Source organism: Mya arenaria, chromosome 11 (genome assembly GCF_026914265.1).
Source record: "Mya arenaria isolate MELC-2E11 chromosome 11, ASM2691426v1".
Lineage (NCBI taxonomy): Eukaryota > Metazoa > Mollusca > Bivalvia > Myida > Myidae > Mya > Mya arenaria.
The window spans coordinates 9,073,107-9,098,256 of record NC_069132.1 but is presented as its reverse complement, the minus strand read 5'-3'; the positions used below and the strand labels follow the sequence as shown (position 1 = coordinate 9,098,256).

Genomic DNA, 25,150 nt, shown 5'->3' with positions numbered 1-25,150 from the left:
TTGCTCATTTATTGTAGTGAGGGAAACTTTCCCTCATTTACTGAATGGAAGTGAGTATCACCTATCGTAGTTCAAGAAAGCCAGAATTACCACATGCCTTTCTGTTTTAAGAAGTTTTGGGTATTTGAAAGTTAAATGAGAATGTTAATTAACGTTCAAATTAACTTGTGATATAATACATGAGTAAAATTAATAAGTAATGTTCACAACAAAATATAGTTTTATTGTAGAAGATTATGCAGGCAATAAAATCCTATTGAGAGAGATTGAGCATACTCAAAACATGCCCCCAGTCACATGCACTAATATTCCCAGAAGATTATAAGATAGAAATGTGTTGCAAAGATAAGTTGGAGCTATTTCTTAATATATTCACATCGGAGCTCATTTATTTTAGTTCTATTAAATGTTTCAGGAAAAATCAAAACTTGCCTCGAATGACGTGGAACACTTATTCGCAATGTACAGGTAAGATTATGTATTTAACTGACGTTGATTGAAGTACTTTAGTTGTTTTTTCTTTGGCACCATGGTTTGTGCAATGGTTCAATCATACATTAATATTTTATATAAATACATTGTTTCAATCTTAATGTTTAATGAGTCGAGCTATGCGATATGATTGGCAAATTCAATGGTCAAACATAGTTTTTGCACAAATTGCCAAAGAAATGTGTTGATAATACTATTTAAGTTATTGTTTGAGATTTCAACACTTTTGTGTGTTTTTTTTTATTATTGAGTCTTATGCTTAAAGATTGACCAACCTAACTTTTAAAAATATTATTATTTGAATAGAAAAAGTATTCTATTATTCGATCACAGATAATTTTAGCAAATGTAAATTTATGACTTTAATGTCACCTTAACACTGTTCAATCTCAGTATATAGAGAACTTCATGATAACTTTTCAGTTTATATGAGTTGTTTTTGCTTTATACTTTACGTGCTGCAAGTTGATGTTGGGTGTAATTTTGTTTTGATGTTAAATGTTTTTCGTATTGATAATTTTTCATAAATATTGGAACAAGCAGGACCTTGAGTACTCTCAAATAGGTTATGTTTAAACGTTTTGCTACTGAGCTTGTTTCTGTAGCTTTTTGCATAAATATTGTTCCCAAGTGGGTGGTGGCTATTTATTGAGAATGATATTTTAATGAACGTATGAGGCCATTACAAATACGTAGCCACTGAACAAAGAACAGTTCATAAAGTTAATTCCTATGCATATCACAGAAGATCTTTACTTTTAATATCAGGTACTTTAATGTAGTTGATGTAGTAACATTTTAAAATAGGTTATAAAGATCTAGACGGCACAAGTCAAAGACGTCGAATTACTGTGTTTCCATTTGTGCAAAAATCATTACCCAATGTTGAAAATATTATATTCAATTTCTTATTTAAATACGAGTTGACAACATAAAAATGTCTGAACAAGAAATCCATTGTGCTATACATATGTCGACGTCATCCCTTACAATCGCTCATCTAGTTAATAAAGGTTAATTCCCAGAAAGTGGTTTTTCGGGTTTGTTCATTATTTTTACCTCCTACCAATAATGCATAAGTGCATACGGTCACAAAGTTTGGTAGCGTTTCATAACCAAAACATTTAAATACAAACCCATTTTATCCCTTTACTCCGTCTTAACATATCATTGTTAAACCAATTAAAAACATCAATGCATATATCCTATTTCATAAAGTGTATTTAAAAGAATACTGCACCTTTAAATATACTCTCAACAAATCTTAATAGATGATCTTAAAACTTTTTTAAATTATCAAGATTGTCTTCTTATTTTTGATTAGCCCTCGTTTATATATCGTCCGCGTTTATTGTATTGTCATTTGTGTGTCTTGTTGAGTGTTTGTGAATGACTTCCTAGTACCCCTTTTCTCTGGCTGAATAGTGGTAACTATAGCTGGTCGTTAAATGCCTTTCAAAAGGCATTACTGATATTGGTGCAATTGATTGTTTTTGTTCTGTGCCCCTTGAGGACGGTTTGTTTGCTCATTTTAGTGTTTAAACCATTCATTATAGGTCTGTGGTTAGAAGCTGGCATTTTGCTGCCGTTTCCGATACATGAGTGGTTATCAGAATTGACTATCCATTTACTTCGGCAAACTATTGCTCCAATTTTACTCCTCGACCAATTGACGATTTTGCAACGCACCGTTTTTCTGGATCGAATTTATACCTTTAATGTTCAATATGGTTCATTTTGAGTCGACTCGTGCATCCAGTAAATTTTGCGTTTCAAAATGAACAAGGTATACAAAGTTAAAAACGACAAATACACGTTGACCCAGATTTGGTTATTAATTGTTGACTATTTTATATTTTTGATAAACAAGAATATGCTGTCTATATTAAAGTAAGTATATCAGTTTGGCTGGAAAGTTTCCGAAATGAGCCTAAAATGACTGAATACAATGAGTTCACAATACTACTGTTCCGGTGCTGTAGTAGGTACTCTGGTTATAATTATTACGAAATTAATCAATGGTATTTTTTTGTCTTATGATTCCTTACTAAAACAGTATCATCATAATTTAGATATAGCACGGTTTTATCCTATATTCCACCAAGATAAGATAAGAAAGTATGCATGTGTTCAGTGCAAAAAGTATATTATTCTTTGTCTTACTCGGGCGGCACAATTGTTTCCAATAAGCTAAATATGGTGTTTCAGTATTAAGGGCCAACTTAGGGGAAAACAATGGAAGTCAGATAAATCTTATTTGAACAGAGTTTTGAATTCCTAATTTCATTCGGAAAGAAGTATACAATTTGTATACAATTTTGAAACGAAAATTTAATGCCCAAACCATAATTTTATGAGAAAATAAGTCAAAAAAGTAGAGACTCAAAAACACGACTGACCCGAAATCCCGGTTCCCAATGATGGAAGGAAGGTGAACATAATTATTTTGGTCACAAATAGGCCGTATCAAATATAAAAAAAATGTTCGCCTTACCATCTTGCAAAAGAAAATCAAGAATGCTTGTGGACTATGATGGAGATTTTTCATTTATAGTAACATAAGCTACAATTATGAAATGCGAAAAAAAAGTATGTGACAAGATCTTACAGGTAAAAAGTTAGAAATAATATATCTCAATGAAACTATATTAGCATAATGGTGAATTTTCTTAATACGAAAACTGGCCTCTTGAAATGCAAAGAAATGCCAGGAATGTGATGTTATTTCTTTGTCCCATAAAATTTCCTGTTGACAGTCTTCTGAGTATAACATTGCAAGGGAAATGGTGCATGTATTAAGCGTAAAAACATTTTCACATGTCATGCCATTTTAGAATAAAACATTTTATGAAAGCGATAGTTTTTTTCACAATGTTATTCTTTAACTCATGATTAGACTTGGAAACTTGCAGATGTAAAGCCCTCATTACAAATAATATTGCCACCTTTATATTGTTAATATGTAGGTATGGCGCACGCTCATTGTTTAACACAATCATGGACTGACCGTATTTATGTATTATATTAATGTTAAGGAAGTTCATTTGAAACATTTAAAACTATCATACCATGTAGCTTTTTATCTTTTTGTCTAATACGGTTATAATTGAAATTATTACAATTAGCTGAACTAATAAGGAAAAAGGGGCATATCATTTATAAGACAGAAATTTAATATTGTATTACATAATTTAAGTTCATAGAATATTAATATCAAAATAAAAAATACATATTTATGTGAGATCATGTTTAAAATAACGAATAATTATACACTTTATATTGAAAAGGATATCACTGAGAGACAATCTAATTTAACCAAGAATATTAGTAGAATTACAAACAATGGTGTACTTACATATCTGTTCCTAGTCGATGTCACTATAGTCTCAGAAACGCAAGCAAAAGGTCCAGTCGTTTATAAAGTAAATTTGCCGATATTATTGTTCCCAGTTCTTCTCCTGCTCAGAAAAATTACTCGACGTCAGATACTCGTCACCATTGTAATTGCCATGATAAAAGTGATATCCGAAGAAACAGATTACTTTGACTGGGTCAAGAATATCGTCAGTATTGAAGGCGGGTACTACTTTATATCATACGCGTTCCCAAATGAGGGAATGGTCCGATTGGTCAAAATAGTTTTCTTTCTCTTCTGGTGCGCTTTCCGAAGATGAATTATTCTGTCAAACAATCATTGTTATGCTACAACTTTACGAATCGTTGTTTTGATTCAGTAAATTGTTGATTAACGAGAATCTTTTATTCGTTTGACGTGAACATATATCGAGGCGGTGTGCTGCTATGCCAAAAAATGTGGGAGTAAAAACAAATGAAAAGGCTTTTCTTGGCGCCACAAGGCAAGGAAATAATTCGTTGTTGAATGAGATTTGTCAGTTTTTTGTGCTACACCAAATAAATTGTCTGAGATTTTAACGGAAGGAAGAAGCTATCCTGATATGATTAATATTGCGAAATCCCTGTACGCATCAACCGAGTTGGAAAATACAAGGAACAAATATCTCTTTGCCAGATTTCTGCTGTAATGTGTGTTTGGTACACGCCTGTCTATCTCGGTGCAGAACCTCAGGGTGTTGAATTCTCAGCTTTCTCTCGTCATTCGTCAAGGGCGTTTTCAAGTTGATACAGTACGGCATGTTCACCTTTGGCTGTTTGTTTACCTCGGGTGTGGTCCTCGTTGTTGAAATCCGTTAGGTTTGTCGATTGACGAACTGTTGCTTGTCGTTATCGTGTACAATAAATTTCTTTCAATGTGAATCTTATTTTACCGGGGATATTACCTTCTCCGCTAGTTTTAACTCAATTTGAGAACTGAACTCAAATAGTACGATACGTGCCGTTGACATCAGAAATCTGCAAACACAAGAATTGAAAACATAAAACTATTAGAAACATGCACACAGTTTTTACATGAGGCAAACATTCTAAACTACTCGGCACTGGCATATTTAAAGCGGTTTCTTAGTTTATAATAACTCATGGATATCCTGATACTTACTTTTTTTAGACTGAAAAAAGTTCTGATTTTATGTAAAATATACGTTATTTTTTATCATTGTGTTTACTTTTGAGAGTTTTGAGACTAGAAAATGGACAATGCATGTACGTAATACTTATGAATGCTTCTATTCGAGCGCTGCACAATAATATACCATTAAAGCACTTAAACGTTAAATATTTGTTGTGCATTGTCCTTGTGCCTTTTATCAGGGTCATCAGAAATTATTTACCGGGCTTGTCCCTGTTGTTTTCATTGTATCATTAATGTGCATCCATTTTCCAGAGATTACCCAGTTTAATACAATTTCTTATTTTTTCAACTTCGCTGATGATTAAAAAGTAAAAATGAAAGTTGAATTGGCATTTATTGCAAATTGTTCAACCCTTTCAGGAGACAATATTCGAATATCAGAAACACAGCATTGGTATTACCACTTTTGTTATCACGCGAGTTTTCTGACTAAAACGTCATTACTGGACATGTGTACGGATGTGACCGACTGGAACACGTGTTTAATTACGTTGATTGCCGGAAAAGGGACCGCTGCGTTTAATAGAATGGTTGTGAGTTTGATGCAAAGTCACTTAAATGTTGCAGCTTACCAGGATATGAATTGTTGTTTTGTTCTATGTCTCGCCATTAAATCTTAACTTTTATCTCAAGTAAATTTTAAGTACGATAACAAAACTATATATATATATATATATATATATATATATATATATATATATATATATATATATATATATATATATATATATATATATATATATATATACTTATATTTAAGTCAAAGTGTGAACACCAATAAAGCGATATAAACAGTTGTTCGCTTTGGCCTACCCGACTCAGCATATTTGTCCTGCCGACTGTTTTTGTACGTGTGTTTGCTAAATTATTCATGAAGCAAATATCGTATCTGGAACAATGCTTGCTATGAGAATATAGGTATTAAGAAAATATCCGATACCGGAAGTGACCATAAAAAGTTACAGATACCAGATACACGCTTTTTCAAGTATTATCATATTTTCCACTTGAGTGAATCGTTTGAGCTACAGCATTTTTATACCTAGAAAATGCCCCAACCATCTATAAAAGGAGGTGAACGGTAAGATTGGTCTGGGGGTTTTCCCAGTTGAGAGGTTAATATAGTATAATGCAAAATTCAGGGGAAGAAGTTTAACATAGGATTTACTATTTGTTATGTTAAAGATTAAAGTTATAAATAAATAAAATTGCTCGTCTAGAATTTGCATAAACTGATAGGGTTGATTTTTTACATAGAAAAAAATCTGGAAAAGTATTATTAATTTGCTATATTTAGCTTTTCCCTTAATTATCTTACCTTTTTATTGACAAATTGCCTCTTAACAAATTTATGAATACATTTGCTACATTTTGTGCATGTTGTGACGTCAATGTATATGTTGTGACGACAATGTATATGTGATGATGTCAATGTATATGTGTGGTGATGTCCATGTATATATGTTGTGACGTCAATGAATTTTGTGATGCCAATGTGTATGTTGTGAAGTCAATGAATATGTTGTGACGTCAATGTTTATGGTGTGACGTCAATGTTTTTTGTGATGATGTCAATAGTTATGTGGTTATTGCAATGTATACGTGGTGATGTCAATGTAAATGTTGCGAAGTCAATGTATGTGTGGTGAGGTCAAGTCAAGTCAAGTCAATATTTGTTTATTGTCGGATTCTATATAAAATATTTGAAACATAAGATATGTATAGCTTTTTACCGACTTGATCATTTAACAACTAACAACAGGATTTATCTAAAAGAAAAAATGCATGTGTAATTAGGCATTAAAATCTTATATTAAGAATATTAAACATATATGTATCTAAGAGAACACGAAGTGAAAGGCATATTGAACGTAATCGTAACAAAGTTTAAAATGGCTAGTTATAGATTGTAAGATAATAATCACAGATAAGACAAATTCATGCGGTTAAGAACTAGTTAGATATTCAAATTGCATATATTATATGTTAAGACAAAAACTTAGCACATTTATAGGTATGACATACAAAGACAGGTATACAAAGGTAAGACTAAGCTGCCGTCGCTAATCATAACTAAAACATAATTTAGAAAAAAAAAAGACATAAAAAACTGAAATTCGAAAAATGCACTAGATGCGCTATTAGAAAATGGTATAAAAATCATATTATCACCTCGATCAGATCGTAGATGAACTGATAAGCAACAGCTTCTTAGAGGACATAAAACATTAGGTATGGTAAGAACAATGCATTAATTACATACATAAAAATACCACTTTCAAATTACATAGAAGTTATGAGGAAATCATACATGCATCTAAGAAAGCTGAAATCTGCAAAGACAAAGCAGATGTCAAATTGCAGACTGGTGACAATGTATATGTGGTGATGTCTATGTATATGTGGTGATGTCTATGTATATGTGGTGATGTCTATGTATATGTGGCGATGTCTTATGTCTATGTATATGTGGTGATGTCTATGTATATGTGGTGATGTCTATGTATATGTGGCGATGTCTATGTATATGTGGTGATGTCTATGTATATGTGGTGATGTCAATGTATATGTATATGTGGTGATGTCTATGTATGTCTATGTATATGTGGTGATGTCTATGTATATGTGGTGATGTCTATGTATATGTGGCGATGTCTTATGTCTATGTATATGTGGTGATGTCTATGTATATGTGGTGATGTCTATGTATATGTGGCGATGTCTATGTATATGTGGTGATGTCTTATGTCTATGTATATGTGGTGATGTCTATGTATATGTGGTGATGTCTATGTATATGTGGCGATGTCTATGTATATGTGGCGATGTCTTATGTCTATGTATATGTGGTGATGTCAATGTATATGTGGTGATGTCTATGTATATGTGGCGATGTCTATGTATATGTGGTGATGTCTTATGTCTATGTATATGTGGTGATGTCTATGTATATGTGGTGATGTCTATGTATATGTGGCGATGTCTATGTATATGTGGTGATGTCTTATGTCTATGTATAAGTGGTGATGTCAATGTATATGTGGTGATGTCTATGTATATGTGGCGATGTCTATGTATATGTGGTGATGTCTTATGTCTATGTATATGTGGTGATGTCTATGTATATGTGGTGATGTCTAATGTCTATGTATATGTGGTGATGTCTATGTATATGTGGTGATGTCAATGTATATGTATATGTGGTGATGTCTATGTATGTCTATGTATATGTGGTGATGTCAATGTTTATGTATATGTGGTGATGTCTAATGTCTATGTATATGTGGTGATGTCAATGTATATGTGGTGATGTCTATGTATATGTGGTGATGTCAATGTATATGTATATGTGGTGATGTCAATGTATATGTATATGTGGTGATGTCTATGTATATGTGGTGATGTCAATGTTTATGTATATGTGGTGATGTCAATGTATATGTATATGTGGTGATGTCTATGTATATGTGGTGATGTCAATGTTTATGTATATTTGGTGATGTCTAATGTCTATGTATATGTGGTGATGTCTATGTATATGTGGTGATGTCTATGTATATGTGATGATGTCAATGTATATGTGGCAATGTCAGTGTATATGTGGCAATGTCAATGTATATGTGGCAATGCTAATCAATGTATATGTGGCAATGTCAATGTATATGTGGCAATGTCAATGTATATGTGGCAATGCTAATCAATGTACATATGGTGATGTCAATGTATATGTTGCAATGTCAATGTATATGTTGCGATGTCAATGTATATGTGGCAATGTCAATGTATATGTGGCAATACTAACCTTTATGTGGCAATGTCAGTGTATATGTGGCAATGTCAATGTATATGTGGCAATACTAATCTATATTTGGCAATGTCAGTGTATATGTGGTAATGTCAATGTATATGTGGCAATGTCAGTGTATATGTGGCGATGTCGATGCATATGTGGTGATACCAATGTGTGTGTGGCAACGTTAATGTATATGTGGTGATGTCAATGTATATGTGGCGATGTCAATGTGTATGTTGCAACGTCAATGTATATGTGGCAATGTCAATGTATATGTGGCAACGTCAATGTATATGTGGCGATGTCAATGTATATGTGGCAATGTCAATGTATATGTGGCGATGTCAATGTGTATGTGGCTATGTCAATGTATATGTGGCGATGTCAATGTATATGTGGCGATGTCAATGTGTATGTGGCTATGTCAATGTATATGTGGTGATATCAATGCACCGTTATGGTTGTCATGCATTGTAACCGAAGTTGTCAATGCTGCAATTCAGTATAGTGAAGATATGTATAGTTTTAAAACTTTCCTGATCCAGTTAAAACAGCAAAAGTAATTATTTAAAGTCTAACACATGGTTATACGGAATTCTATTAGGGTCAACGCGATCCCGCCCCTCGCCTAATGCAAATGTCACGCAATATAGGCCTGTACAGTGCATTATATAATAAAACATCTAGGTAGTCAATGAAAAACGATGAGCCGATTCAACGATATCTATCGCGTGTTATTTCTCCACGCAGACTTATTAAAAAAGGTGCTTCGAGGCAAATATCAAATCTCGCATCTTTATTTTTCAATATGTACGGTACTATATATTAAAACCTCTAGGCAGTCTATGAAAAAAGATGCGCCGATGTTACAACAAAGAGTGCGTGTTTTTTCTCAAGAAAAATATATATTAAAAAGATACACCGGAGAAAAAAAGTATATATCTTATACAAAGTACTACAAATATGAAAGAAAAAGAAAAAATATTCAAACATATTATAAACAAATATCGTGGGGGGGGGGGCTTTGGCAATTATTAAAGCCTGGGGCCGCGATAGCCCTGATAGGACTCCGTATGATAATGTTGCTCCAGCTGGACGTGTTAATTGCAACTGTTTCAGCATACGTGAAATTATCACGCGTGGTGATAGATCATATGTTGTCTTTGTTTATTTGTAAATGAGTTTATGGTGAGCTAGGAAGGACTTCATGGTTCAGTAAACTCACTTTAAATGTAATTAGATATTGGCTTGACATAGTAAATATGCAAACCATTTAATATGTCCGAATCATATATGATAAAATGTATTTGGAATAAGATAGAATTCCAAATAATGCATCATGGATATAAATGTTAAGACTATTACAGAGACATGTTTTTTTATGATGTATGGTTAAATCAAGGAGTTGGTAATATCGATTTATTTTTTAATGTTTTTAAACCACAGAGTAACAGATACATTTATACAAAATTGAAGCTCAGAATACTTAAACAGAGTTTTGTAAAAGATGAAGGGTGTCTGCACACGGATTACAAGAAGGAGGTGGTAGATGGTATAAACCAGCTGCTAAATCTTTTTCGGAAAGAAATGCCATTTATGCGACGACCTAGAAGATGAATATAATTTCCTCTTTGAATGCAAATTGTAAACTGATGTAAGAAACACTTACATAAATAAATATTAAAACACAAGACCGAATTTGGCTATATTTATTGAATTATTCACCTCTCAAAATATCAATGGAAAATAGAGAGTTATCGATGTATGTATTCAAAGCTTTCGAGTTAAACATATCTTACTGATTGTGTTCTCTGTGCATATTGCCTGTTACATTCTGTAATTATCTCTAGACTCTAGACTCTATTTGAAAAGTGTATAATTCAAGTTCTTCTAACAATATAACATGATATAGGTGGCTCGATGTCCGAAAACCGGTTAATCAACGTGATATAAATCACCAATGACCATGTGGCGAAACTATGACCATGTGGCGAGACTATGACCATGTGGCGAGACTATGACCATGTGGCGAGACTATGACCATGTGGCGAGACTATGACCATGTGGCGAGACTATGACCATGTGGCGAGACTATGACCATGTGGCGAGACTATGACCATGTGGCGAGACTATGACCATGTGGCGAGACAATGACCATGTGGCGAGACTATGACCATGTGGCGAGACTATGACCATGTGGCGAGACTATGACCATGTGGCGAGACTATGACCATGTGGCGAGACTATGACCATGTGGCGAGACTATGACCATGTGGCGAGACTATGACCATGTGGCGAGACTAGGACCATGTGGCGAGACTATGACCATGTGGCGAGACTATGACCATGTGGCGAGACTATGACCATGTGGCGAGACTATGACCATGTGGCGAGACAATGACCATGTGGCGAGACAATGACCATGTGGCGAGACAATGACCATGTGGCGAAACTATGACCATGTGGCGAGACTATGACCATGTGGCGAGACTATGGCCACAATAACTATAATAAGATATAAGTGGGTAATGTTTTAAATACTAAGTAATACTTTAGCATACATGTATTTCTTCGATTTCTTCGATTTTCAGACATAGAAAAAGCAATAAAAGTTTTCGAACACTGTAAGGTCCATGCGCGAATCTGGTTTAAGTCGATAAACAAATCTTAATACACATGTATAACACAATTGTGCTTATAAGTGTTACATTTACGAGTATAGTCATGGCCTCGAGTCGTTGACTGGTTCATGAAACTGGATACAAAACTGGATAATAATAATAATAATAATAATAATAATAATAATAATAATAATAATAATAATAATAATAATAATAACAGCTTTTTTTATCGAAGGTTACATACTAAGTGTACAATCATTACAGACATACTACTTATTTCCAGCATGGCCTTCACACAAAAAGTATTACAAAAACACATATACTAAGTTACATATTAAGCAATATACAAAAACATACAATCAAAATACAAAACTGGATACAAAACTGGGTACAGAACTAGATACAAAACTGGTTACAAAACTGGTTACAAAACTGGTTACAAAACTGGGTACAAAACTGGGTACAAAACTGGGTTCAAAACTAGGTACAAAACTGGATACAAAACTGGTTAAAAAACTGGATGCAAAACTGGTTACAAAACTGGTTACAAAACTGGTTACAACACTGGTTACAAAACTGGGTACAAAACTGGATGCAAAACTGGTTACAAAACTGGATGCAAAACTGGGTACAAAACTAGGTACAAAACTGGATGCAAAACTGGTTACAAAACTGGATACAAAACTGGATGCAAAACTGGTTACAAAACTGGTTACAAAACTTGATGCAAAACTGGTTACAAAACTGGGTACAAAACTGGGTACAAAACTGGGTACAAAAACTGGGTACAAAACTGGGTACAAAAACTGGATAATAAACTGGGTGCAAAACTGGGTACATACAAAACTGGATACAAATCTTGGTACAAAATTGGGTACATACAAAACTCGATACAAAACTGGGCACAAAACCGAGGTTTTCTGCTCAATAGCCTCATTAAAAATGAAACTCCTTGGGTTTTTTTTAGTATTTGTTTGGTTGACTCGTTGATTTGTTCACGTTTTCTTTCTGTGTATTTTTTCATTATTTCACTAAGTACTTATTTAAGCCTTTTATAAATTATCATATGTTTCCTCAATAATGGTGCCATGAATACAATTGTGTTCAACAGTTATGAACTGTAAGAATTTATATACATAAAAATGGTATTATACATGCATTTGCTAACATTTAGGGTCTATATTATATATGCTTGCGTTATAGTTAAAATTTTGTTTGTTTTTTAAAATATATGTGCTAAGGGAACTCGAGTTACCTATGGTCTATGTAATGAACCTAGATTGTGCGAATATAACTCAAACAGGAAACAAGTGATACATCGTGCACATATGGTGTCTGCACACAACAAAATGCTTCCGTTCCGCTGTATCCCTTCAAGTAGTTCTGAAACAATGTTTCTTGCATACCGGACGTGTGTTTCCGGTCATTTGACAGTGCAGGCAAAACCCGTCTTACACCCCCATGTAAATGAGTCACGCGCAACAACGCACCACTTCGTTTTTTCTTTATTGTATGGTTTATGAAAAGTAAACCATAATAAAACATATAAGTATGTAACACTTTTAATCATATTGAAAATAAATAATCGTGAAAACGCGATTTTGAGAGGAACTTTTTGTCGTCAAAAGAAAGAATTTAAAACTACTGTGCTTTATGACGTCAGTATACAACGTCGCAAGCGCTTTTTGGTGAAAATGTAAAACAGCGCGTTTTATACATCACTTTTTCCACAAATTGATAATTTTAGGTATGCAAGAAACAAATATCAATCATGTTTATCCGATCCAGATCGAAAAAATCCGACACTCGGCAAACCTCATTACCGGCTTATGCACGTGCCTTCGGGTCAGATTTTTCTATCCGTACCGGAAACACATTATAGATACTTATATTTTCCCCATTTAGGTAGCATTTGATGCAACTTTACACCTGATTGTATCATATTTAAAGACATTAATGTGATTTTGAACGATATTTTGTAGGACCTCTTTTTTGGTTGGATGGATTCAGAGATGACCCCACAGATGCGGCTATGACTGTGTCACATGAATGCTATAGCTAGTGACTTTAAAAAAATGATGATAGCAAAAATACAAATTAATCTTAACATGGTTTTCTGGTGTTAAATCAATAGACAAGTGCGCATTATTTGTGGGCAAATAGTGTAAAAGCTAAAATATTTTCTGCAAATTTATAATAAGGAGGTTTACAGGAGTTATATATCTCCACAGAATATAAATGATGTATGTACTCCATTGCAATATTCATACTACCCATGTTCTGCTTTAGATATATATGTTTACTCTAAACAGTTTACCACAAGAAGAAATATAGAGATAACGCGCGTAGTACAGACCAGTTATAAATCTCCAAACAAAATATGGATTTGCCAACGAAGCCCATTATTACTTCTTGTATCTTTGCTTTATTGTCTTCACTACGAGGGAGTTCAATGTAAGTCTTTCTTGAACCCATGACCTAGTCAGCAATGTCCGAGCTGACAAGTATATTAAAAACTATAGAACCGCTTTTAGGTTCTGGGCTTAATTTAAATGCGTGAAAATTAATATCTAAGGAGAAGAAAATTCATAACTTGAACTTTATTGGCGTCTAGGGATTTTTTTATAACCTGCCTAAATTCAATGTTTTATTGAAAGTGTGATTTTAACACATACGCCATCATTATGGCCTGGTGTAGAGGTGCTTTTTCGAATAGCAATGTGGCATGTCTTGTTTTACTCACGGCAAGTTTGGGTGATGCACAAGAATTATATAGTGCAAATATTCACTGGCGACCAATCTCCAACGATACGGTTTGTAGTATTTATAAACATCTTACAAAGTATTTCGTTGAACCGTGCCTGGTTGAATACAAGCTTTATTAAATTTCTTCAAAATTGAAGCATTCCGGGCAATACTTTTTTTCTGAATCAATGAGTATAGGAACATCAGAACCATAACGTATTTGTTAATAAATGTCATAACGCCAACGCTTCTACTGTTTTATTGGTGTAAAACAACATTGGATGTGTTGTATTTCAGGTGACCATAACATACAGGCTCACTTGGGAGAGTAAGTATATCGTCAATAGACTCAAAGGGTGTGATTCGATATCAAACAACGAAACAGCTAAGCAGGCATGTATGAATGACGTGAAACAATTTTACCAGTCCGGTGCGTTCAGCATCAAAGACCCAAACGTGCGTCCTGAAATATTACCGTATATCCAATGGGAGTGTAGGGACTTTTGCTGGAAATTCCCTGCCGTGATATCTAACCTGTCCGAAATCTACTTTACCGACGCCTCGCAGTATTTCGACATCGCCTGGGAGACGGGGGTTGCAATAACAAACTATACTTTCTCGTCAAAGGACGAATTAGACAATATTCGCATGGGGTACGTTTTCTTGGCGATAGCCATGTTTTCACTTTTATTCTCTATATGTATCTGGAACTCAACTGGTGTGTGTCAGACTGCCTGACGTTACCAATTTTAACGTTACTAAATCGTACACAACATTGCATTGTAAATTGATTAAACCGTTTTTATATATCACATATCATTAAAAACTAACATTCAAAATAAATAAGCAGCTCTTGGGTACATACGTGACTAGTGTGCCCGCAATGGAATGTTTGATTAGCGTATTATTGGGCTGATTTTGTGATTGATTATATTTAGCCACCGAACGAATGCTTTGAATAATAGAAATTAACAGCCCTATTCCAATTTGTAGGAAATAAACTTGAGAAATGCGAAACTTCTCAGATAAGGAAAGGTTTTTGGTTCGTTTTTAAATTCGAATTAATTCGTGTCGATTTAGTTCAAGCGCATTGCTGGTACGTGATGTTAAAGGAATTCAATTGAAGGGGAAAATCGGGGAATGCGGGAAATATTTACTCATTTATATTCAATGCAGCAATATAAGAATAAGCTTCCTAAAATATTTTTTGTATTCAAAATTTGGTTGTAATTGATTCAGTAATGGTGAATTACTCGACGTTACACAGGCCACCAGAAAAGCGTCCTATCATAATATACCCTATAAATTAACCATTTTGTACAGTAATATCACGGAATTAATTGTAAGGGGAAGTACGAGTGCCTGCGTGACACACCCGATATATCCACATTATTATTATATTGCAATGAATTTAAGTTCATATTGTTATAACACTTTTGTATGTTGTGTACATGATTTGATATACATGTGACTGATTTCACAGTTCCATGTAATTATGCTCTACGGCAAGGGCTACGGGGATATTTTGCCCTGGGAATAAATTTGCACACGATTGATATTTAATATTGCTTTACTAAATTAAATAAATCACTTTTATAAATTTTGTGTAATTTAATATATTTTTCATTTGAATGTTCCATCGTACACCGTACACCGTACCGTTCACCGTACGCCGTACCGTCGACACGTCCATTCGACGACTTAAACGGTTATAAGTACTGTTTTCATGTTCATCGTTTTTGTAAACAAATAGTTTTGGAATGTTTAAATTTCTTTACAATAAACCATATTGTTTCAAAAGATTTTTTATGGCCCAGTAATCAGTGTCTGCCGTAAACGATTAAAATGTTTGTAAAACGTATTATACTTCAATGAGTACTTTAAAAAGCATATTTATTTTATTAGTTATGTATGAAAATGCATAAACATGCATGTTTGTAACGAACCTTCCGATGCACTTACCTTTTTCTCTCTAAACTTCGTCAAGGTTGATACGCAATTACAATATACAATACAATACAATAGTAGTTTATTTCGCATAAAAAACTTACAAAGTTTATAGCGATAACAAACAGATACAATTAAGTATTGCCAAAAATATTCGGTTTCTTTACAAATACGTCAATTATCATTTATAAGATATTTTCAGGGTTTTTTAGAATTAAAATTTCGTGAACAAATAAAAACCTTTGATATAAACACATATAATATAACCTTAATTCAATTGGTTATTACATTAATTTGAAAATGGTCGCCATACGTTATATGACTTTTATTTATATAACTCTAAGATCGATGTTGTCTTTTCATTCAAATATTTGGGTGTACATCTTTTTAAAAATGGAAACTGGAATCGCACTCAACAAGGAGTCGCCCAACATGCATCGTTTTCACTCCATAATTTATTTGTCGTTTACAATAATCTGGACCTTCCAGTTAGTAATAGGGTTGAATTGTTCGACTCGCTTGTTTTACCAACACTAAATTATGGGGCAGAAGTATGGGGCTACCATGAGGGACCGGATGTAGAAATTTTGCACTTGAATTTTGTCGGAATATATTAGGTGTGAGACGCTCTACCAATCGCGAAGCTCTGTATGGTGAACTTGGTCAAATACCGATGTCAATACACAGAAAAATACTACTAATAAAGTACTGGATTAGATTAATTACTTTAAACGAGAACTTCTTAATCTATAAAACATATAATATGCTAAAAAACGATACTAATAATGAACTTAACTATAATGGATGTAACTGGGCATTCAGAGTTAAACAGATTCTCTATGAACACGGGCTTGGCTATTTCTGGGAGAATCAGTTTAATATGTTTATCGATTTAAGTGTTATAAAACAGCGTATACTAGATAGTTATCACCAAAGCTGGTATTCATCTATTAATAACTCAGGACGTCTTGAAACATATTGTCTTTTTAAACATACATTTCGGATAGAAAAATACCTTTATGATGTAAAAGATTCAAAACTTAGAAAAGCAATGTCAAAATTTAGAGTTTCATCACATGATCTACAAATTGAACGTGGTAGATACGTTAATACACCTAGGTCTCAAAGATTATGCATCTACTGCAACCAAAGAATGATTGAAAATGAATATCACTTTTTACTAATATGTCCGAAATACGCTGACTTAAGAGCCAAATACATTAAAAGATATTACTACACGTGGCCAACAAAGCAAAAGTTTATTAATTTGTTATCTAACAATTCAAATAAATCTCTAGTTAATCTATCAAAATTTATACACTATGCAAACATCTTAAGAAACTAATAAGTATGTTGTTGTTTGTATCCATAAACAAATGTTTTGCTCTTCTGTTAAAACAATTTGTGCCTAAATCCATGCCTTGCACATGTATGTATTTTGTATTTGCTATAAACATGTCTGATATGTTTAATGCAATAAAATGTTGAATTGAATTGAATTGAATTTACACTATTATAAAAACCTTTTCAAGTATTCGTGAAACAATACAAAGCGACAATTCTGTCTTACAAATGATGCTTCTAGAGTAAAAACTGTCTTTCCCAAACATTTGCAGATAGTGCTAATGGGGTTTGGCCCTTTTACATTTTTGTACAAAAATCGGAATACGATCGCCTTCGAAAAGTCCTCTTTTCTTTATCCAAAGATTATATTGAATCAAAATATTAATACATAAATTTGTCGGTTAACGTTTATCGTTTATTAAGCGCACCCTTGTTAAGTTGCACTTAAGACATAGAGTTGAAATTTATATGTGCATATTCGTAAAAGTGAGAGGAATATCGCTAATGCTTCTAGTTGGATACCAATAAGTTAGTTGAGGAAATATCTTGGAAAATAAACAAACAGCGTTTCAAACAAAGGAAAGTTATATTTCGCGCGCAGCTGGGTATCATTATTGGTTTACTGCGGATTACAGTGCTCTATGAGCGATTACGGTACATCAAGTAGCGAACACCTTTCACGACCCGATCAAAGGATTTAACTTCTACTCGACAATTAAGGAGTTGCCACACATGTCAACGTTGCTAAGCCCGTGCGACCCGAGGGTGGCTGTCAACAACGAATTACTAAATATTAAAAAGGAGATGCTCGATAAATCCGACCTATCCAACTACTCTGAACTCGACAGATCCGATGGCGAATGGTCGCAAGCCCCACTGCCGCAGCAGTTCTTCGAGGAGCTAGACGATAAACTGTTTGATCTGCCTAAGGAAACCTTCATAAAGGACATCCTCAAAGTCTGCCACGGTGATTATACTAGAATCAATGAGTATCGCGAGCGCCTGGTGACTAGAGCGCGGCCACTTCCGGGATGCCCACAAGGTAAACTCGTGAATCGCCGTAATACAAGCCACCAGAGAAGAGAGGATAAATGCGCAAGTGACTGTTACACTATCCAGGCATTCATTAATGGCGAAAGAACGCGTGACATTAACGAAGTGTTTTCAACAGCGAGTAGTCAGAACGAAACTGTGGTCATTGACGACGATCTCTCAAATGACAAATTCCTCCAGCCGGACATATACGTGATCCTATCACAACTACAGTCGGACATTAAGGAAATCGGTAGACAGCAAGCTAGTGACTCATTCACTCTCCAGCAGTTGCAGACTGATATTAACAATGTAAGCGTCGCTTTCAGAAGATTTAATGGAACGTTAAACAGTGTTCTAGCAGGCCTTCCCAGGCAAAATACTGATTTACATTTACAAACACTACAGACTGATGTATCGAGGCTCGAATCGAGCATAAATAATATTAACAAGCATTTTGTGGCTAACGACAGTGAAAGTGCTAAAGAGCATCCGACCGAAAATCATATTGTTAAGCCAAAGGAACCTGAGTACACTGCGCAACGACTTAATGAAGTCCCCACAAGAACATACAGCGAGGTTCTAAGCTCCTCGCCCAATCAAATAGTTGTCAACGAATGCAACACGGGAGATAACCCTACACGACTGACGCTAGGTGGTAACCATAAAATGCAATCAACCCTTGAAGGGGCTAAACCAGCGACGATGAACACGGTGCATAACCAACAAACCCAGGCTGGCGCCGTCGTTGAAGCAACTCCCCAACAACCCAATGTAACAGACAATATGAAAAAGCATACCGGTACTGTCACGATTCAAAATACGTCTGACATGCACTTGAGCGAACCGGAAGCCCATCACTATAACCATAGGCAATCTGAACGATTTTTTGCCGTAAGGAGAAAGAAGACATTCTCCTATCATATCGGGAATATTGATCCTAGCGTTACCGAGGATGATATCGTCGACTACCTCACGGAGGGCGGTGTACATGCCAAACAAGTAAGACTTTTTCGTGGAAAGTATGGTTCTTCTGCCAGAATAAATATTTACCCCGAGGACATATCCGTTGTCGAAAGCGAGAACTTTTGGCCGGAAGAAGTAGTTTTTCGCAAATGGGTCAGCAAGGCAGAGTTTGAGCATGAGCGGAAGTGGGAGAGACGCAAGAGGGACGTCCGGCGCTATGGTTACATCAGGGAGGACGACGACTATCAACGTTACCATGGCAACAACCAAGGTCATTCTTCAGGGGGCCGCTCCAACGACGATTGGTACGACCGTGAAGAAAAGGACGACTGGGACCCAGCCAGAGACGAGTATTAGTTCGATAGTGTCCATTAACTGACCGCATCTAGTCCGTATATGTACTTACAATTATCATGATCAGTGTTAACATAATACTAATTACAATTATGATTTTAAACATTGCATGTTGGAACTGTAGAGGTATTATGTCATCTGCTTACACGTTAAGCACTATTTTAGATACGTATAAGGTGGACATAGCACTTATAAGCGAACACAAACTGCTTCATAGATCAGTGAACTTCTTTGATTCTATTACAACTAATTATGTTTCATACGTGAATATAGACAATTCATTAGATCCCTTTAGTATGTTACGTTGCGGAAAAGCTGGTACTGCAATTATGATAAATAAGCACTTGTGCAACTATGTAACAAAACTAGACAATCTTAACAACAGCCGAATTCTCGGAATTGAACTTAAGATTGAAAATCACCTGCCTCTATATATATTTTGTATTTATATGCCTGCCTGTAACGATCTCGATTTGTACAAAGAAACCTTAAATGATGTGAACGCCCTGTTCGCATTCTATTCTAGAATGGTTACCGTCATTCCAGCAGGCGATTGGAACGGGCAAATAGCTCAAGGTGTTACGTCACCTAAATCTGTATTACTAAAACGGTTTATGCATCAGAATAACCTGCAATCTGCTCAGAGTGTGAATGAATTCAACGCTGATTTTACGTTTATTCCTAATCGTACGGTACTCGATCATGTATTTATTGAAAAGTCAACGATCAATGACGTGTGCTCATACAGAACTCTTTCACCTGATCAAATCTTAACATCGGATCACCTGCCCATAATAACTTCTTTTAAAATGCAAGTGTCAATAACTAAATCCGATACGATCATTAAAAGACAGTGTATATCATGGACGAAGTGCACGCACGCTCATTTGGTAAATTACAAAACATGTATAGCCAATACCCTTATTGACATACTCTGTAATAGTACAGTAACGTTCGATCCGGACGAGTTAAACGAGAGACTCGTCAGTGCGCTTCATTCAGCCTCGGTACACCTTCCTATAAGCACCTTTAACGAGCACGCAAAACCATACTGGTCTGCGGAGGTTAAGCATTCCTATGCGCATGCCCGGCGTGCAAAGAAAGAATGGTATGATCAAGGTAAACCCCGCGACGTCCATTCGCAGACTTTTTGGGACTATAAAAGCGCCAAGCGTGAATTCCGGCGCACACAGCGACACCATCGTGATACGTACGAAAACAAAGTGTTTGATGACCTTGATAAATCCGCTGAATTGGATCACAGAACATTTTGGAAATTATTGCGCGCAAGAAGTGGCAAAAATTTTGAAATATGTAATTGTATTTCCGTAGATAACCATTCTTACAAACATGAAGAGGTCGCTGAGGGTTTCAAACACCATTTCTCGAAAGTATTTAGTGCGATGACATCGGCTGATAATCTAGATTCAAGGCAACAATTCGAATTAAATGACTATTTGCAAGAAGATACGTATGCCACGAACACTATTACTAAATTAATTACATTCACAGAGGTGAATAACGTCATAAAAAGCCTTGCACGAAGAAAAAGCCCAGGTTTAGACAACGTACTAAATGAACACGTAATTAATTCAGGCACTGAGTTCACTTCGGGATTGACCTTACTGTTCAATAGCATTATCGCGAACGAGCGCGTCCCGTTATCGTGGCAAACGAGTGTCCTCATCCCCGTCTATAAGGGAAAGGGTAAGGATAAATCGGACCCTGCTAGTTATCGGCCAATTTCTTTGATACCATGTTTCTGTAAAATATTCGAAAAAGTTATCCTTAATAGGCTTAACACATTCACAAAACAAATGAAAATGGACTTCCCTTCCCAACAACAACACGGATTCCAGAAAAACTTAAGTTGCATAACAACGTCCTTTAACTTTCAAGAGACTGTTCTGTACAATATTGAACGTGGCAGCGACGTCTACGTGGCGTGTTTGGACCAGCGCGCCGCCTTTGACACCGTGCGGCACGGCTCTTTAATGCTGAAGCTCGGACGTCTTGGCGTCAGGGGTAAGCCCCTTCGCCTGCTTCAATCGTCATATAATAACTTGCGTTGCGTCATCAGATATAACGGCCAGTCGTCCAACGCCTTTGAAATTGTGCGTGGAGTCCGTCAGGGTGGGGTCATGTCTACGTTTTTGTATCTAGTCTACGTCGACGAGCTACTCCATACTCTAGAAAAAAGTAAATATGGTGCAAAGGTGATGTCTGTTAAATGTAATAACCCTACATTCGCAGACGACATCTCCTTACTAGCAACTTCCCCCAACAGTCTGCAGAGTCAGGTCGACATCGTTTATAGATACTGCCGCCGATGGAATATCGAAGTTAATGTAACAAAATCGTCAACCATAACATTTTCAAAACGTCGTCGTCCCCTCCCGATAAGTGTTGTCTATGGCAACGCTCTTATATCAAATGCACCTTTTGCAAATCATCTCGGCATACTTCAACAGTCGAACTTAAAAATAGGTGAACGAATAAGTGGTAGAATTCAAAAGGCTCGAAACTCACTTTTTTCAATCATTTCACAGGGCGTTCACCCCTTATGCGTGAACCCTCTTACCTCAGTAAGTTTGTATAAAAAGGTTGTTCTACCAACCCTCCTGTATGGATCTGAACTATGGAATGACATGTCTAAATCCGATGAAAATAAAATTGATGTCTTCCAACACTTTGTATCAAAGAAAATTCAGGGATTGGCATTGCGTTCGCGTTCAGATATGGTACAGTCTATGCTAGGGCTACACAGAATATGTTCTGAAATTGATAGTAGAAAGCTTATGCTCTTACATAAAATATTGTCCCTTCCTGACCATTGTAATACGAAACAAATATTTACTTGCAAGTATTATATGTTTATACGTGATAGCAATACAGTTAGATCAGGATTTATTCCCGATATCTGCTACATCCTACAAAAGTATAATATTGTTCATATGATAAATGATTACATTGTTGAATCTGTTTTGCCATCCAAATACGTTTGGAAAGCACATATCAAAAGAACAATCAATGCTTACGAAATCGACATGTGGAACACCAGAATAGCAAATGATCCAGAATTTATGTTGTTTCGTATACTGCATCCATGTATCCAACCATGTGTCATTTACGTCGTAAGTAAACAACGATCATTTCGAAACACGACGCTAGCTATTGCTAAACTATGGTGCAAACCAACTGTCTTAAGAAACATGTACTGTATAAAATGTAATTGTACTTACCAAGAAGAATTGTCGCATGTTATTGCCGAATGCGACAACAGTGTCCACCTACTTAATGAGTTCTTAGTGCATGTATTGTCAATTTGTTCAAATGACTTTGTAACCGAACTTGCTAGTCTTGATGCCATTGGTTTCTGTCTCCGTCTCCTTGGCGCTCCTTTGCCGCCATTACTTGATAGTTCGGATGAATACGCATTCCTTAACGTGTCGTATTCTTTTATTGTGAAATGCGTGAAAGCTTACTTCTCTTAGTAGAAGTATGTCCGATGTCAAGGTACATGTACACTTATAAATAGCCCTAAGCATATTTTGCTCTCTTCCGATACACAAGTGTTCAATTATTTCGAAAGCGTTCAAACAACGTATGATTACTACCTCAATTACGTACTGTATATTGCATATCGATTGGATATGGCACAATTGTTATATAGTGTGTGTTTTTCTCTATTGTTAACTTGATTTCTTATGTGTTCATTCAAATACCTTCTGTTTCGTTTCGCTAAGGTATTTAACTCATTGATCACCTTGTATATTTGCTTATATTCATTATTTCGTTCATATATATTCATTTGACAATAGTTTATATTTATCATATATATGTATATATATATATATATATATGTATGTATGTGTGTGTGTATGTGTATGTGTATATATGTATATATGTATATATATATATATGTATATATATATATATATATGTATATGTGTATGTATGTGTATATGTATATATATATATATATATATATATATATATATATATATATATATATATATATATATATATATATATATATATATATATATATATATATAAGTGCATGTTTATTCACCAAATCCCTTGTATGTGTTTCGTGTATTACATATGTATTTTCCTATCTTCATTATTGGAGGCAATAAAATATTGAATTGAATTGAATTGAAGTATTCGTGAAACAATACAAAGCGACAATTCTGTCTTACAAATGATGCTTCTAGAGTAAAAACTGTCTTTCCCAAACATTTGCAGATAGTGCTAATGGGGTTTGGCCCTTTTACATTTTTGTACAAAAATCGGAATACGATCGCCTTCGAAAAGTCCTCTTTTCTTTATCCAAAGATTATATTGAATCAAAATATTAATACATAAATTTGTCGGTTAACGTTTATCGTTTATTAAGCGCACCCTTGGTTTATGACTATTTATATCAACATTGCATTACCTTTACAGTTAGCTATGTTTGTGTCACTCAAGTTTCTTGAAACTTTCGTAAAGAAATGCAAGTTGGTATAAATCACTTTTTGCTTTGCGTTCTTTTAAAACAAGTTTAAATCAACCAATATCCGATATACACTAGACTTGTGGAGATAGGTGAAGGTGAGCAATTGCTGATGGATGAGGCCTACCTCAGCATGGCGGTGCGGAACGACACAGGTCGCCCTAACATCAGCCCGATGTTAAACGTCTTTCCGATATACAGGTACGCCGCATTCGACGATCTGAAAAATATGTTCGATGTTAGGAAGCTCATTATAATAAATCACGGAGCAGTCCTTTAGCCTGGCTTATAACGTTTCAATTCTGCATCACATAACCGAAGTGATCAACAAATACCGTACAGTTTGTATGGCTGAGCCAAGGGCTCATAAGCAGTATCACAAAGGCAAAATCACTGACACATAAATGGATTAATGTACTTCATGTAAATGTTATCATTCATCGTATGACGAACTAAGCACACTTTCGGATTGTCCGCTAACCCTTTTCAAATCGCAATGTTTAAAGAGTTGACATTTTCCTTTCGAATTCGTTCATTACGGTATTTACGACTGTTTCAATATTTTGCAGGGTACCCCTAAACAGCAGCATAGATATCCGACTGTTCCCGTTTGACGGAGACGGGGATTACGTGAGGTGCCACTTTGACACCTTTCCTGGACCAGGAAGCCTAGAGTCACACATCGTGTTAAATGAGGTGTATATGAAGGTTAATTTAAAGTGATCTGGTTTATTAATTATTGATTGTAGTAGTAGTAGTAGAAGTAGTGGTAGTGGTAATAGTAGTAGTAGTAGTAGTAGTAGTAG

At 35.1% G+C, this 25,150-nt stretch overlaps 1 protein-coding gene across 1 annotated transcript in view; it reads left to right on the top strand.

Annotated features, from left to right (window-relative positions):
* The first annotated feature begins 371 nt into the window (after positions 1-371).
* LOC128207887 (uncharacterized) overlaps positions 372-25,150 on the top strand; it is a 28,771-nt gene continuing 3,992 nt past the window's right edge. Inside the window, exons 1-4 of the mRNA XM_052911070.1 lie at positions 372-468; positions 14,498-14,853; positions 24,423-24,545; positions 24,914-25,052. Of these exons, the coding sequence (XP_052767030.1) occupies positions 14,600-14,853; positions 24,423-24,545; positions 24,914-25,052 (516 nt within the window). The 5' untranslated portion in view covers positions 372-468; positions 14,498-14,599. The remainder of the gene's footprint in view (positions 469-14,497; positions 14,854-24,422; positions 24,546-24,913; positions 25,053-25,150) is intronic.